The 16,595-nt window shown below is 53.7% G+C and overlaps 1 protein-coding gene across 1 annotated transcript; it reads right to left on the reverse strand.

The window, feature by feature from the left end:
• Nucleotides 1-397: 397 nt before the first annotated feature.
• LOC104345743 (serum paraoxonase/arylesterase 2) lies at nt 398-15,190 on the reverse strand. Its single transcript, XM_086467604.1, has 9 exons — nt 15,112-15,190; nt 11,115-11,185; nt 6,426-6,481; nt 5,352-5,517; nt 4,096-4,222; nt 3,121-3,321; nt 2,404-2,485; nt 1,803-1,931; nt 398-854 (listed from the first exon to the last, which is right to left on the reverse strand). Exons 1-9 carry the CDS (start codon nt 15,183-15,185, stop codon nt 696-698), a joined length of 1,065 nt encoding a protein of 354 aa, XP_086323730.1. The 5' UTR covers nt 15,186-15,190; the 3' UTR covers nt 398-695.
• Between the last annotated feature and the right edge of the window lie 1,405 nt (nt 15,191-16,595).

Consider the following 16,595-nt stretch of genomic DNA (forward strand, 5'->3'; position numbering starts at 1 on the left):
AGCACGCCGAAGGGACGCCCCCCGCTTTCCTCAGAGGGATTAAGACAAATTTATGAAACTGAAGTAATGTTATGAAATGGCTTAAAGGGGGAAGAGGGAAGAAATGAGACTAAAATAACATCTATTCTCCTTCCAGTTATTGCAGAAGCGTTAGGGCAAGCCAACAGGAAGGGTCAGAAGAAGAACCCTTAGCACAGTCCCTGGGAGAGCCCAGGGTCGGTGACAAGAAAGCGCACCGCACCGGTACTTAGCAGTTCTCATTTGCTCTGGGGGAAAAAAACCAACCAAACAAACAAAAAAACCCAACAAAAACAACCCAAAAACAATAACAACAAAACCCCAAAGAAACCTCAAGCCCAACCAACCAAGAAGACCCCAAAGACCACCACCACAGAAATCCAGTTGCAACAGATAATTCAATGTCTGACAGTTTAGTCATTTATAATCTGAATTTGAACTTCAAGGTTACCCTTTGTTACTCCTCCCCTTTACACAAACAAACTCATTTCTCACCTCCAGTTCCATTTCCTTTACCATCACATAAACCTCTCACTTTGGAGAGGCAGGGTGAAACACATTTCCATGGCTCTAAGTTATCCTTTGTCGGAACAGTCTTGTGGTTAGCAAATCTAGCGGAAACTGCGTTCCCAAGGTGTCAAATCCTCCCCACGGCAGCAGATCTTACCCGCGCCGAGCTATAGCTCACAGTAGAGCGCTCTGTGGAAGACGGTGCCAATGAGCAGCTTCCCCTCGTAGACGGACGCCACCGAGGTGCCCTGCAGCACCGAGCCGCTGTCGGCGTAGACGCGCGTCACCACCGGCTCCTCCGAGAGGATGTTCTGGATGCGCAGGACCTGCCGGGGGAGGGGGACACAGCTGCTGAAACGGCCGCGGGTGACAACCCTCCACGGACAGAGGGTTAACCTAGGTTAGGTGGGTGGGTCAGCTGCTGGGAACCGCAGCCGAGTGCCTCCTGTGAGAGGGTCACAAGTTCTGCTTCAGGGAAGCGTGGCCCATGTGACTGATTGGGGTTGTTTGGGTTTTTTTAAGTGGTTCTGCCACAGAGGCTCCACCTCAGTAAGTGCGTGCGGCGTCATCCCCAGTGCTAGGAATGGGCACAGGGTTTTCCAGCCTAAGAGTTACTTCATGTCTTCTCATTTTCATGCTTTTTCCAGACAAACAACTGCCCAGTATCATAAATCTACTGCTGTTGAGCGTGGTAATTTGGAAAAGTGTCTTACGGGGCTTTTCAGACAAGGCTGAAACCAAACAGACACCAACCAGCCACCTGCACCGGCGGCCGCCAGCGCGCTGATGCCGGCACCTCCCTGGTTTCAGAAGGAAAGAAGAATTACGGTGTCACCTGCCGATGAGCCACGCTCACCCTGATAAAGCATTCCCCTGCGAACGTTTCTGGTCGTGCTCTGCACTCAGTCCATTATTTTTTTGGTTTGGCCAATTGCCGCCTCAGTAATTAACACAGCTCATCACAACCTGATTGCGCGGCCACAGCTGCACAGAGAGCAGCCTGAGGAGCCCAGCACGACCGAGCCGCTGGGTGCAAGTTAGGCAGCTGTCTCCTAAGGATCCGAATGGCGTTTGTCAGCGAGCACACGCTGCTCAGGCTTCCCACGGGAGAGCAGAAGCTCTGAGCTGGAAGCCAGCTCGGTCTTTGCTTTCGCAGAGGCTGGCCCGGCACTTCGCTGTCTAACGCAGAGTTAAGTTATAGCAGGGTGACTGGAACAGAGCGACTTTCTGGCACAGACACAGCCAAGAGACCACCGATGTCCCCCAAAAGGCACCTCAGAGGCAGGCGGATTTTCAGGATCATGGTAGAACAGCTTCATCCCGTTGGGATGACATCCTGTCCAGACGTCTCCAGTGTGAGGGTCGATAGACAAGTTATCGACCAGAGTGTCCAGCTGCAGCGTCTGTCCAGAGGAAAAACAAGGAAAAGAAGTTAAAGCTATCATCAGAAGTCCTGGAAGCAAACTGTAACATAACCAGTAGGTTTGTCCAAGACCCTGATCTGACATTGATTGTTTCCAGAAATATTTCCTCCCCCAGCGCTGTTTTTCTTTTCCCCCAGTATGCTCCATCCTCTCCTCTGTGCCGTGAGAAACCTGCTCGCTGCTCCGGGCCTCCCCGTCGGCTCCTGCACACCTACGCTCGTGTCGGTTACTTCGGTGCTTTGTGGTCTGACCCACAGCACGGCCCAGGGTCCCCCTCTGGTCACCGGTGTGAGGGTGGGAGACCTGAGGCTCTGCAGCGGGGCGCACAGCATCTCCGCAAACCCACAGCAGGAGCCATCCAGCGCAGACCCTCACGCGATCAGGCTGAAATCTCCAGCATTCTTGGGGACTAACCTATCCAAAACTCACACGGGGAACAGCAGCACCTTACCTTCACGTGGGTTAGGTTCCAATCGGCATGTTTTTCCATAACGTGGATGTTGTGATCTAACACATCTGCAACGTAGAGGTACCTTCAAAAGAAAGCAGCTCTGAGCAACGCGCAGCAGCGAGCAGACACCAAGAGCCGCCGGTTCGTCCCGTGCAAGCCCAGCTCTCCCCGGGAGGCACCGCCAGCGCCCCGGCCTCGCGCAGCAGCGGGCGTCGCGAGGAGGCCACAGGGCACCGCGCTGCAGGCAACGCGCCGCGACACGAACGCAGCCCCGCGCCGCGCCGGTCCTTCCGTTACGGCACCAGCCGGCCTCGGCTCGTGAGATCCACAGACCTGCCGCTCTGGTTTTTGCCTTTAGGATCTCCTGCCTGCGCCGCACGGCCGGTTCGCTCGGCCCTTCAGAAGTCGAGACTGTAGAGCGTTCCCCACGTGCAGAACTCCTGCCCCATTCCCCCTTGCAGCAATACCCGTGACCTGCTGTATCGGCCGGTTGAAAGGCAGCAACCTTTGATCCTGCTGCGCATAAACCACCCCGCCGAGCAGCAAACGCTGCCTCTCTAACGTTAAAGACCGACCCACATGACTCCTGCTCTACAAACCCTCCCTATGGCTCACACCGCACAGGCAGCGCCTCGCCCTGCTGAGCCCATTCGCTTGCTCACCGCAAATTGGGATTCTGGGGTTCTTCTGGGTGAGCTAAGGCGGGGAGAAACTTACCTTCTGTCGGGTGAAATGTTAATTCCATTGGCCGAATAAAACCCGGCTGCTACTTCTTTAACTTCTTTTGGACTGTAGTAAACAACGTTCGACCACGTTAAACCCAAGTACATCTCCAAGAACATCAAGATGAAGTCGGAGAAGTAGTGGTCGTTGGTAGCATAGAAGCTGTCTGGTCCCACAGCTACTATGTCATTCACGCTAAAAAATAAAATAAAATAAAAAGAGAAAGGAGAAAAATAAGGAAGAGAATGAGATAAGCACGAAGGAGCACTGTAGCACTGCCCAGAGTCCAGCCAGGACACAGCCATCCCTTAGACAGAAAGGGGCTGCCATTACAGATGGTACTTCAGGCAGACACCGGGTTATTTAGATCCTTTTTACTTCTATTTTCTTTTACATGAGCCAGGACTGTGCAGTGCTGAGCCCTGAGCAGGACCACGGGGCATCAGCTAGAGGTCTGGCTGCCTGTCCATGAGCCCATGGAAATTTTTCTCTCTTTTGGAAAGCAGCGAACAGGTAAGCGTTGTGACCGCTTCATCTATCAGGCTCCGCTTACCTTACAACCATGGGGCAGTAGGACAGACCAAGAAAATTTTGTATGGAAAAAAAAAGAGAAAGCTAAAAGTATGTTTATTTTCACAGTGTAGCAAATCCAGAATAATAGAATATCTGAAGATTCACATCTGCAGTGACCCGAGAGAAGGGGAAACGGACGCCAAGCTAATTCACTGGCATCCGTCACAGCGGCCCTTCAGACTGATTTAGCGCCACAACTATTAAATACTCATTTACAGAAGAGACTGGGGAAACACAGGTTTTGGTTACACAGATAAGAAGTCATCAATAAGAGGAAAGCTGGTTAAAGAGAAAAATATCTTATATTAATAATACCCCAAGCCCACAATCATCCCACTTTGGATTTTACCACAGCAGCCTGTTCTTCTGGGGGAAGGCGGTATTTGGCTCCGATACCTTGTCAGAAGGTCGTGTCGAATGGTTTTCAGGTGTACCAGGGAACTGTCATCTTCTACAAATCTGAACAATTCTACCGTGCTCTTCTGATGGGGATGGTTCACGACAAAGAGGTACACGGTGTCATCTTAAAAAAAAAAAAGAAATGGAAACAGCTGAATTCTGCACAAGTTTGCGTGGCGGAGCACCCCCCGCTCCGGAGCAGCCTCTAGTGCAGAGCACACAGTGGGTTTGGTGCGTTTGGAGGCAGAAGGACAAGTACCAAAGCGATGCAGGAGGCCACTGCAGCCGGAGCCACATCTCCAGCTGCTCTTCTGCCGGGCTGGCTCTGCAGGGAACTGCTGTGTAAACCCCATTTTTGCTATTTCTACCAAGGAAGAAAGAAATGACGGCTCCATCCTCGTGCCCAAGCCGCTGGGTTTTGCAATCTGACACACTATAGCGACGGGTTGTGAGAAACAGCCACAGCCAGCCAGGCAGGAGGGCTCGTAGCCCAGCCAGTTTGGGCTCTTCGGTTTATTTACTGCATCCCCTGAGAAAGGAGCGTCCTTCTCCTGGACGCTGCGTCGGGCTGCACTTCTGCCCGGCCCTGCTGGTGAGACCCTAAATCAGCCACGGCCGATTGCCCCAACGCCCTCCCTCAGAGGGTGACCGTATGGGGACGCAGGGCAGGCTGCAGCAGTGCTCCTCTGCCTCTTCGTGTTTGCAGACTTCTAGTTGCCCTGCTAAAAGTGAAAGGAGGGGGGGAAAGAGCAGAAGGAGGGCACGAGGCGTGTTTTACTGGTAGTCAGAGCCTGCCGTAGGAGAACATGTCTTGGAGAGGAAAGCATGGCTTGGCCACAGAGTACCGGAGATTTTGGTAATCTACAGAGATTTGATAATTTGCTGTTTAGCCACAAAAGTCTCCGTTCTGGTCACTACCAGTCGGTGAAGCACGGGTCTCCTCAAAACCCTTGACCCCAGACAAACGTCAACTGGTAAAATGAACTTTGTGTGGGTTTTGACACAACAGTTTTCTTTCCTTTCGCTGTACAGGACATCCTTCTGTCTCAGGCAGCCCGCGATGCTGTGCAAAGGCGTTTGCTTTAGCAGCTGACATTTAGAAAAGAGCCCCGCAAAGATAAAAAGCCCCAAAACGTTTTTCTCTCCGAGCAAGCGCGGGTTATTGGGGGTGCAACGCAAGGCTGCGAAGGGATCGCTGTTTTGTGCTCTTTAGGCCGAGATTTGCCACCACCTCGAGCTGAAGATCTCTTTACCTCTGTCTATGTAGGTGCTGATTCCATGAGGGGTAAACGACGCCAGATCAAACCCTCGGCTGATTCTCAGTTCCACCGCTCTGGGATTGTCCTCGTTCAAGTCCATCAAAAATATTTCACCTGGCTTGTCCAGCGCAAGGCTCTTTATTCCCGGGTACTTCAAGCCCTGTAAAATCAAAACGTCAAGAAAAATCCTTCCTGGATAACAGCTGAAGGGCCAAAACGCTGGAGCCTGGCTCGGGCTCGCAGGCACACGTCAGGCCGTCCCTCTGCTTCAGCCCGCCGTGCCGCCACGGGGCAGCGGGACGGGCTCCGCTCTCCCCAGGAGCCCTCGATGGCAGCGTGGAGGGCACGAGCAGCCATGCCCACGGCAGCACCCCCTGCAGCCACCCCCCCGGGTGGGTGCTCCCCGTGTGCCAAACAGCTCCGCGAACAGGCGCACTGCGGGGACAAACTGGAAGGACGGCCCCACCGGCTGCCCTCAGCGCGGTAAAGCCACGGGGAGCAGCAGCAGGGCAACGGCTCACCATTTCTGGCATGAATTTTGCACTGTTATCGTTCCCTGGGTGTCCCTGGAGCACACAGATGAAAACATCACCTTTTGTTTGAGAAAATCATCGCTAGCTATCCTGACTGCAAAAAAAAAAAAACAACCCTTGAAAACCTATGTCCTAAAGGCTAAAACAAAAAATCATGCACGACAAAATCAACACACAAAATCTGTTGCTTTTTTTTTTTTTTTTATGGTAGGGAATTAAGACACCTTCTTAACGAGGGAGAGGTTTGACGTTTCGACATTTCAAGGAGCAGCACGAAAGAAATTCAAGGTTACGTGGGCAGCTAAGCCAGCGCGAGAGGATACACGTGTCAGCGCCGCCACCACCACTTGTGTGTCAGGAAGGGCACTTGCTCAAGCAGAAGGAAACACCAGCTAAGCCGACACAAGCCTGGGCCGTTCCTGCGGAGCCAGCCAGCCTTGCAGAAAAACGAGTCCACCCTGCAATTTTCACCTACGGCTTCAGCAGATAAGGAAGCAGGCAAGCCCCTGCACGGGGAGGGGGCGTGGGCACTTACGGAGCTGATGAAAGCCAGTCCATTGGGGAGGATGTCAATGTCTTCTGAACCAGTTTCTGCAAGACAGAGAGAAACAGGGGTTTTCAGAGATAAACAGGGGTTTTCAGAGATAAGCAGGGTTTTTCAGAGATAAGCAGGGTTTTTCAGGTGACTTTATTTCCCTTTTTAGTACAATTCCAGCGCTCGGGAGCGTCCCTTTCGGATACGACTGCACCGGGCGATGAAGTTGGGCGGAAAAAGCTCGCACCGCGTTAGAACTGGCAGCAGAAGGCAGCAGCACGCCCGGTTGGGGAACGGCACGGGGGGTCACCTCCTTCTGGGGGCTCGGGGTGCCTCCTGCCCAGCTCCCTGAGCCCCGGGGCGGCGCGGGATGAGTCACCCACTTTTGTCCAGGGTGTTCTGCAGCAGGGGGTTGGCGCGGAGGAGGAGGTTTTCTGGGCAGGACCGTACCCATCACAGCCCGCACGCTTGCACGAGGCAGCTCTGGGAATTGCACACACGAGTTCCCCGGGTTGAGCTGCGACACTTCACTGCGATGGATTGCCAAATATTTAGTTAAAGCTCTCAAGTGACAGGGAGCCTGCTGTATCTTTAACAGCTCAGGGCTTTAATAGAGACCACGCTTTTAACTGCAGGTTTTCCTTTCCAATATTGCCAGTTCCCCTAATAATTCCTGTAATATTTTTCCCTGCTAGGAAAATAAATACAATAACATAAATAAAATAAATGAAATCAAATCCCTTCAGTAAGAACACTAGAGCAATATCAGGCTCTGATCAAGCACTCTCCATAGAGCTTCCAGCCCGATGCCGAAGCACGTCTGCCATCCCACCCCCTCACCGCTCCCCGGGCAAGCCTCCCCTCTCTTCTCCCAGCCACCAGCACAGCCGGTGTTCCCCACACGCCCCTTCCCAGACAAAGGCTGGATTAAACCCACCCGGGAGCGTTCTGCAGGTTTTCTGTAACAGAACCGCCCCCCCCCCCCCCCCCGAGGTTTCCCACCCAGCGTGTCCCACCTCTCCGCACCCCCTCCCGCCACAGCCCACCTGTGCGACCCGACGTGGGTCAGCGCCTGCAGATCGAGCTGGGTTTATGGTCTGCCTTTATCTAACTCGTGTTTATCCCAGCACTAACTCGGCCGGGCTCTAATTTTATCCTGGGGCTGCCGAACAGCCCTTGGGGGGCAGGGGGGGGAATGAGATCCCCAAATTCACCCGTCCAGGCAAGTTCCTCCCCAGCGCAGCCCGGGGGAGACACGGCGGCACAGCTTCTCCCGGAGGGACAGGGGACAGCGACGGGGCCAGCTCAGCCTCAGCAAGCCCCTGCCCCACGCCGTTACGCTGAGGAGCCGAGCATCCCCGCCTGCTGAAGGGCAAAAGGGCTGCAGATGCATTTTTTTGGGGCGGGGGGGGCAGCCAGCCTGTTCTCCCACCTCCTGGGTTTTGGGTCCAAATTTTGGCTGGGCTCAGGCAGGAGGCAGACATCTGCGCTGATGTGCCCAGAGACATTTTGAGCCTGCGTTTTTCCAACTAAAACATTGAATTTGTGGGGTTTTTTCAGCCCTGGTTTAACCAACGAGCTTCTTTTCTTTGCCCCAGCTCTTGGTGTCTCCAAGCCTGGGCTCGTTTTTAAGATGGGGTTCGCGGCGATTCCCCACTTCCCGGGATCGCTGCAAAGATAACGGCATCGATAAATGCTGAGAGGCTCAATTACCATGGCGATGTGAGCCGGACTGACAGCTTGTCCCGGCAGAGCACGCTGGGGAGTGAACCAACAGAGATATCCTCGTTTATCGCTGCTGAATTAGCGAGGCTGCCAGGCAGAAAGACGAGCAGGCTAATTGGGAGCAGATAATTAAAAAGTAGAAGTTTCCGGTGGAAGGAGCGTAGCGGGAGCCCTGCCCCCAAGCCCTCCGAAAGGAACTGCCCAGCCAAGCGCATTTTGGCCGCGCCTCAGCCGGGCCCCGGAGCGAGCGCCGTCGGGCGAGCGGCGAAACGCTGATGCGGCGCGATGCCGCCGAGGCGGTGGAGGGGACGGAGACACGGGGGAGCTCCCGGGCTCTCCCGGGGGCGCCGGTTTGGAAGGCTCCGGGCTGTTGTCGCAGGCGCCGTATGGGCCAGGAGGGTTGGGAACTGATTTATCAGGTATCTGTTACCTCCCCTCTACCGCTGAATTGTATCCCCGAGCCCCGTTTGTCCATGGGATTATCGGAATAGGTAGTGTTTAAAAAAAAATCAAAGGTACCAAGAAAAATTACTGCCTACCCTAAAAAATATTTCCTTCTATTTTTTTTATCTTAGTATGATGCATTCTGCAGGTGCATCTAACAAAAAAAACCTACCTGGATTTCATGTCCGAAAGCAAGTGACTATTTTGCCTACAGCCCATGAATTGTTCCAAGATGCAAGTGTTTCTAGCAACTTCTGTAGTACCTTCTTGAACTTTAGGAATTATTTAAGGATTTATGGTTAGTTTGCTATAAACTGCTAACATGGGTAGACACAGAATCCAGAAGATACTGTTTATTCTACAACCAAAGCCTTTTCTGCCTATCTGTGCACAAGGTTCGGGACAAGCTGCCGTTTTTTTTATTGGTTTGTTCGGTGTTTGCATCTGTGCTTACATTGCACAATATTTGAAAAACAGAAGGTCATAAAAAAAAAAAAAAAAGACAGAGAGGAACAAAGGATGAAATTGTGCCGAAAGAAAAGGGTCCCTTAGAGAATTTTTCCATTAGTACGGATGCGTCGCCTCTAACATCATGACAACAGACTGTACCAGACGCCTGTTCTTCCGTGGACAAAGCGGACAGCTTAAGATAACTTTGTTCAGAGCTGATCCAGCTCATTCCCTATCTCCCACTTCAGAGGCCAGAAGGACTCTTTCAAATATTGAAATAAAGACAGACTGTTTATTCAGCTTTCCCGCAGCACGCTACAGGAAGAAGGCCTAGGAGGACCAAGATGCAGAGAGACACCCTTACACAGAGCCGCCCACAGGAGCACCCTTACAGATCCCAGCACAGCAAAAGCCCTGGTTTGCACAGGGCTACCGAGGCAGCACCTAGACCTCGGGGCTCCTCGGGCTCCCCGAGCAATATCCCCCCCCCAGCCATATTAAATGAATTTTGGAAGAGGTTTGTGGGCACGTACCAACCTCTACATTCGCACCAATCCTCTGCTATTTCTATTCCTGCCACGTTGGACCTGCTGAGTTAACTTTTGGCATTTTAATTTTTCTAAAGAGCAGCAAACGGCAGAGCGAAGCCGAGGCGAGGCGCCGAGCTCCATGTCAAGGGACAGGGTTACAGGAGCACAGCGAGGAGCAGAAACTCTGTAAATTGATCCACCGCCTCCCCCGAGCAGAGCCGGGTTCTCAGAATTCACCTAATCTCCACGTAAATGTCAAGCACCAAAAATGAGATGTTGTTTGGGAGTTAAACACCACTGTACTTGCGATTTCCAGCTTTCCTGCTTTCCTCAACAGAGCAATCACGTTGCAAGAAGTCCTGTAAGACTACAATAGTGATATGCTTAAAAGAATGACTCAGAAACGATTTTTATATTAATCACCATCAAGGAAACATTATTCAGAGTCTTGTATGAGCAAATTACAGCTCAATCTAGAAGACCTGGAAAGTTTTTTCAAATGCAATTTCTTCTGCACATAACCTCAGGCGAAGGAACTCCGCACACGCTCGTTCACGGCAGTAATTTGACTTTACAAAGATGTTTGATTCCTGACAGAAGGAAGAAGCAAGATTTATGAAATCAACGCAGTGACTCAGCAAGCTCAAAGGCAAGGCTCTTACAGCTCATCCAACGGCTTTTTACACATGCGAAATCCAGGCAAATTTCAACAGAATTCAAGACATTTCTGAAAATAATAAGGAGGAGAAAACCCCCCAGCCATTAAGCCCATGCTAAGTTTAAAAACTATAATCTGGGGGAAAGGGAGACCCAAAAAGCGATCCGTTTTAAAGCTATCCATTTGATACTCTGTTATCCTAAAGGGAGAGCAAAAAGCCAGAAACACTGCTGCGCGCCAAACCCGTGACCCGAAGTACAAAGTCAACATTTCAGCCGCTCTGTTAAACCCCTTCGCAAACCAGACGACGAGGACAAACACGACCCCTCGCTCTTTGAAACCCCTCAGCCCAATTGCACAACCGCACCGCGCTCCCGCCTGGTGCGCGACCAGCGGTACCAGCCCGCTCCTAAATCTCCCCAAAACCGAGGCGCTAAGGCGGGGGATCCTGGAGCAGCCGCTCCTTCCCAACACGCCTGCGGTCGTCTCCCAAAGCTTCCACCCTCGCAGCACGTCCTGCCTTCGGGATGTCACCAGCTGGCAGCCACCTGTAGGCACCTGCCCCAGGACCCAGCACGCCCTCGTCTAGAAACCAAACAATTTCCTAAGTGGCTTCGCAAAGCAGGAGGGTTCCCAAGGTACTCGACTTCAAGAAAAGGAATGGGAACATTAAATGCCGAAGGCAAAAAGTATTACACCAAACTAGCTCGTGTTTCAGTATCATTTTCTTCCTGCAGTTTCTCCCTGCCTCAAAGTCCAAGTAACAAACTGAAGTCAAATTAGCATTTTGCTTTCAGGACCAGGCTTGGGAGCTGGCTTCAAGAAGCCGTTGCAAAAGAAGGCTGGACAAAAGCAATGCACTCGGTTATTCTGAGCACGTACCGATCCCTTTAATGAGCCGGCAGTTCGGAAGGGTTACTGGGGCTACTTCCCGGGAAGCATTGAGTCTGTTCCTGCAAGAGGAAAGAGCAGGGTTAACAGCACACAGCCACTTTTAAAACAGGTAACATTCCTAGCGTAGCTTTATCTTAATTTTATTGTCTGCCATATCGCAGCAACAAATCAGCTGTAAAATGCTGAATAAGCAAAACCCAGAGCTGCCAACAGCAATTGCTCCAACTCACGGCGATGGTTACCCACGGCTGGGGATTAAGTGATTCCCCTACGCTGAGTAACTCCAGGAACTTGATTTTTGTTCATGAGCTTCTGGAACGAGCTTTCGTGACCCAGCGCAGCTCCAATGATGAAACAGCACAGCCACGCTTTCTTCAGCTTTCAGCTGCCTAAATATAGCAGCACCCCGCAGTTCGGCCCAGCATTTCAGACGGGGAGAGGGCGACCTTCCACCCTGGCTGGTTTCGGTGACCCAGGCCACCAGCAGCTGCACTTTCTTCATTTCTTAGTCCCCCCTGGAAGGCAGCGATAGCGTTGTTGCGAGGCAGGACTACCCATTCTCTGACTTGGTACGAATTTCAGCAATTACCCTGTCCCTTCCTCGTCTCTCCTGGTACCCACCCAGAGCATTATCCTCCAGCAGTGCCGATTTCATTGCTGGGTGCCCACAACATTCCATCTCTGGCTTTCCCGGACAAGCAGATACCGACAGGTAACTACACCTCAGTTCCTATTTCTCCACCTCCTCCATTCCAAGTTGTCTGCAAATCTACACGAAAGGCACCTCGCTGCCAGGGCTGCTGTGTTTGACCGTGCTGGTCCGCAGCGCCGTAAGAAAATACGATGTGTTTCTATGTAAGAATGTCAAGCTAGCGTACTAAAACATTTCTTCCTTTTTTTTTTTTTTCCCCCCAAAAAAAGCATTTAAACTAATGCAGTTGGCTTGCCTGTCATACACATGGGCTGAGGCTGTACTTGCTCCAGCCACGGGCAATTCTGAATGCAAGAATCCCACAGCAAAACCGAGCCATGTTGATGTTAACAGCTTTAACATAAACTAACCAGCAGTTAGCACTGTGGTATGAAAAATATGCAATACAGCTGAGCCCCCTTTGGTATGTCATTCCTTTTTTTAATCACTTAATTATGAGTTGTAAATTGCCTCAATGCTGGACCATTGACACAGGCTGTTAACATAAGGCCAGGAAAAAAAAAAAATCCCAAGAAAAAGGGTAAAAAGGGCAGAGGACAGCAAGGGAAAGGAGCCAAGTTAAACTCTCCCAAGCCACCTCCCCCAGCTCAGGGGTCCCGACAGAGGATGACCCTGGCTGGCAGCCCACAGGGGGGTATCAGCTCTGCCCTCGCCCCCCAGCACAGCCACCGAGCGGGGCTCGGGGCGATCACACCCCAAGTTTGCACTGCTGCCTGCTTCGGGCTTTCCCCTTCCTCCTTGCCGGCTGCAAGGCACCCAGCGCCACGAGGACGGCAGGAACGCAGCCGGCGAGGGACGATGAGATCCCGACGGCATTCCCAGGGAAACACTTTGCGGGCTGGAACGGGAGCAATTCCAAAGGACGCTGGTCACAAGCCTGCAGCACGCAGGGAGGCTTTCCCAAAACGTGTCCGTTTATCTCGCTGGGCCAGCCGCAGCGGCTAAGCCAGATGGCCCAGATAACCAACCGGCCGTACGGAAAACACAGCCCAACTGGGGCTGGGGGGAGGGGGCCACTTCAAAAAAACCAAAAAAGCAGGAATTTTGCTGCTTGGCGCAACCCCAGCACAGGGCAGCTTTTCCTGTTTCAGTCCCCTACCCGCTGCGGGGGGACACAGGCCACCGGCATTCCCGTTCCTTCGGCAGCAACTTGTTGCATATTCAAAGACCTCTCTCCCTTCCCATTTTCCTCTCCTCTAGGCTAACCAGTCTGGGATCTTTGGGTTGTTTTTTTTCCTGACGGGACTGAAAAGCACCTCTTATTTTTTGGTTTTGCTCCCAATTCTTTTCAAATTTCTGGAAGCATGCTGCTGTTCTGAACATAGCGTGCAAGCTCGGCGCTGTACCAGTACAGAGCGTTATGAAATGGCAGCATTATGTGTGTATATATATATATATATGAACAACAATATCACATGCATATTGTTCTGAGGAAAACAGTAACTCAGTATAATTCACATTCAAGTTTTACAAATTAGCTCAGACTTTTCTTCAGAGAAGAACTGGTGATTTAAAGCGTCAACTGGGGAATCGGTGCAATTCCAGTTGGTAACACACAAGAATTTCACCTGTTTTCTGCTGCACAAGCCCTACTCAAGTCCGTTTGGCAGCTATCAACAGTGTAACAGATGCATCAACAAACCTGACTTAAGAAGAATTAAGACAGTAAAAGATTTGTAGGAATTCTTCAACCCTTATCTTTTAACCATTTCATGGATTCTCATGCCAAACTATCCAGACACAATCGACCAAACTCAGAACGAACAGCAAAAAAGTCTCTGCTGGGTTTCTGCCTTCTGGGCGAGGGATGGATAACAGAGGGGCCTGGCAAGAGTTAACACAACCCACAGTTTCTCCTCTCAAGCCTGTGTTAAGTACTTCAGTAGCTGAAGCTGTGTGTTTCCACACTGCAAACCCCCTAAGACCGCTGCTACACGTGCAGTTTGCTGAGCACACAGGGAGCTACAGAGCCGGGGGAGGGGGTGTCCTGTTTCTATCGGGAGGTTCTGCTTTACTAAATTCCCCATATTGCATTTGTTCATTCGATTTGAGGTGATGTGGGGTCTGCGGCTCTTCCCATGGCTCGCCCCACTGCAGCCCGGGAGCGTCCTCCAGCTCCGCCATCCCAGCCCGTGCAGCTCCAGGGCAGGAGGGTCCCGTTACCACCGCGGTTCTCCCCAGCGCTCGAGGCGGATTTAGCGCAGGACGTGAGGTACCTGGGTCCAGGGAGCATTGCCCTCCTTGCTACCATTCCTATCCACCCACGGATCAGTCAGCTGGATGTCGATGCTGTGAAGTCGGGCGTTTGGAGTCCTTGTGAGCAAAATCACAACGGCAGAGCTGCCTTGCCGCACAGTAATCCATTCACCATCACCTTCCTGCCCTGAAACGTGTTCGGCCACTTTCGGGACAGAAGCTGCTGGACCACCAGCGTTCCCACCCACACCTCATGATACGGTGGGATATCACAGGAGCATATGTCGGGTATTTTAGCTCACAGCGAGCGAGGTCCCGACTTAGGATCACAGCAGTCCATGCTCCTTCAGAGGAAACCTCATGTGCACCGTACCCTCAGAGACCATCGTCATGCAGAGCGCAGCTTCGGTAGAAAACAACGCAAGTTTCTGCTTTCCACTCACTGCTCGGGCAGTCGGCAGGAGCGGAGGTAAATCTGCAGATACCAGTTTTGGCACATCCCTGTTAACTGCAGCCTCTGCAAAAAACCAGAGGTACCAGCCCCAGGGCACCCTCTCCCTTTGCTCCCTTGACCCCAGCATCCTCCTGGGGAGGGGGTCACCCCCGCCCCGTACTGCAAAGGGCATTTCCACCAGCTCCTGAACTCCGTTCGTGCCTGACGGGAGATGCTGAGCAAACCGGCGCCTCGTTTTTCTCTGGGGAAAACCGGTTCCCTCGATAACGAGGATGAGGATGATGACGAACCTCCCCCCCCCACCCCGGCCGCAGCCGTGCTTGTGCAAGGGCGCCCACCCGCTGAAGTTGCGCCCCGCGTAAGGAGCTGAAGCGGCCCCGCGCTCGGAGCGAGGCACCCGCCGCCCCCCGCCCGGCTCGGCCCCACCGCGGGGTCTGCTCAGCCCCATCCCACCCCGCCGGCACCGGGGCCCGCAGCCCCGACACCCCGCAGACCATTCCCGCCGGGGCTCACCGGTACCAACACCCCCCCCCCCCCACACACACACACACGCCCCGGGGCTACCCGCCCCCCCGTTACCCCCCGCCCCCCTCCGCAGGGCCGGCGGTGGCGGGGCGGCTCACCGAAAGGCCAGCAGCCGCTCCGCCGCCAAGGCTGCCGCGACCCCGACGAGAGCCACCGCCAGCAGCTTCCCCATGGCCGCTCCCCGCGCCTCGCTCCCCGGCCCCGCCGCGGCCCGCCCCCGGGGCCCGGCCCGGCCCGGCCCGGCTGCACCCCCCGCCCCCGAGCAGAGCGGCCCGGCCCGCCCCCACCGAGGGCGGAGAGCGCGGAGGCGTCGCTGCGAACGGGGCTGTGTGAGGGCACGGGCCGGGGAGAGGGGCCGGAGGCGCCGGGGCAGCGGTGCCCCGTGGGCGCCATGTTACAGCAGCCGGTGCACCACAGGGTGACAGAGCGGTTTGGGCGGGAAGGGACCTTGAAGACCCTCCAGTTCCAACCCCCTGCCCTGGGCAGGGACACCTCCCACCAGAGCAGGTCGCTCCCAGCCCCATCCAGCCCGGCCTTGAGCTCTGCCAGGGAGGGGGCAGCCACAGCTGCTCTGGGCAGCCTGGGCCAGGGCCTCACCGCCCTCACAGGGAAGGATTTCTTCCTTACATCTCATCTCAATCTCCCCTCTTTCAGTCTGAAACCGTTACCCCTCATCCCATCCCCACACTCCCTGATCCAGAGTCCCTCCCCACCTCTCCTGCAGCCCCTTTCAGCACTGGAAGCCGCTCTAAGGTCCCCCCGGCCCCCTCTCTTCTCCAGGCTGAACACCCCCAGCTCTCCCAGCCTGTCCTCACAGGGAGCTGCTCCAGCCCCTCAGCATCTTCATGTCCCTCCTCTGGACCCGCTCGAGCAGCTCCGTGTCTGCCTTGTGCTGGTGCCCCCAGAGCTGGACGCAGCCCTGCAGGGGGGTCTCACCAGAGCAGAGCAGAGGGGGACAATCCCCTCCCTCAACCCGCTGGCCACACTGCTCTGGATGCAGCCCAGGATGCAATACACATGCTGATATGTGTGCACTAATACCAAAGTTTACCCCCCAAAATGATGCTTGCTCTCATTGTCACGCTCCCACCAACAGCTTTCTTCTCCATGCAGGAGAAGGGCCACAGAACCCTCCCTCGGGGCGCTGGGGATCCTCCATGCAGCGATCCGCTTCTGCATCAGCTGCAGCTTTGGCCTCCCTGTGCTTTCTGCTTTTTGGGGGACACGCCTAGACTGGCCCACCATCAAAAAACCCCGAATCCTACCGGCTTACACAAGAACGATCTCTTATCTCAGCTTGCTGCAGCAGCACTTTACCAGCAGACTATTTATCATTTATTTACACCACAGTTTAATTACCATGAGCACATACTGCTTACTGTCTGGGTCTCGATTTTGGCACAAGGCGGGTGCGATCCATCTGATAAGATGTAAATGTCGACAGGGGGGGAGATGGAGACATCAGGGTTGGTCATAAGATTGCAAGGGTGGCCACTCTGTGTCAGACCAAGGGTTCATCTAGCTCAACAGCCAACAGAGGCGGTAGGCAGGGGCTTAGGGAAGGGTAAGGAAATGGGTGGGG

Source organism: Leptosomus discolor, chromosome 7 (assembly GCF_034619465.1).
Source record: "Leptosomus discolor isolate bLepDis1 chromosome 7, bLepDis1.hap2, whole genome shotgun sequence".
NCBI classification, from domain to species: domain Eukaryota; kingdom Metazoa; phylum Chordata; class Aves; order Leptosomiformes; family Leptosomidae; genus Leptosomus; species Leptosomus discolor.

Excerpts from the sequence above, each read along its gene's own strand:
- LOC104345743 (XM_086467604.1), bottom strand. The coding sequence starts at position 15,185 with ATGGGGAAGCTGCTGGCGGTGGCTCTCGTCGGGGTCGCGGCAGCCTTG. Across the intron at positions 11,186-15,111 it reads GAGCGGCTGCTGGCCTTTCG|GAACAGACTCAATGCTTCCC; the intron begins GTGAGCCGCCCC and ends TTCCTCTTGCAG. Across the intron at positions 6,482-11,114 it reads CCGGCTCATTAAAGGGATCG|AAACTGGTTCAGAAGACATT; the intron begins GTACGTGCTCAG and ends TCTGTCTTGCAG.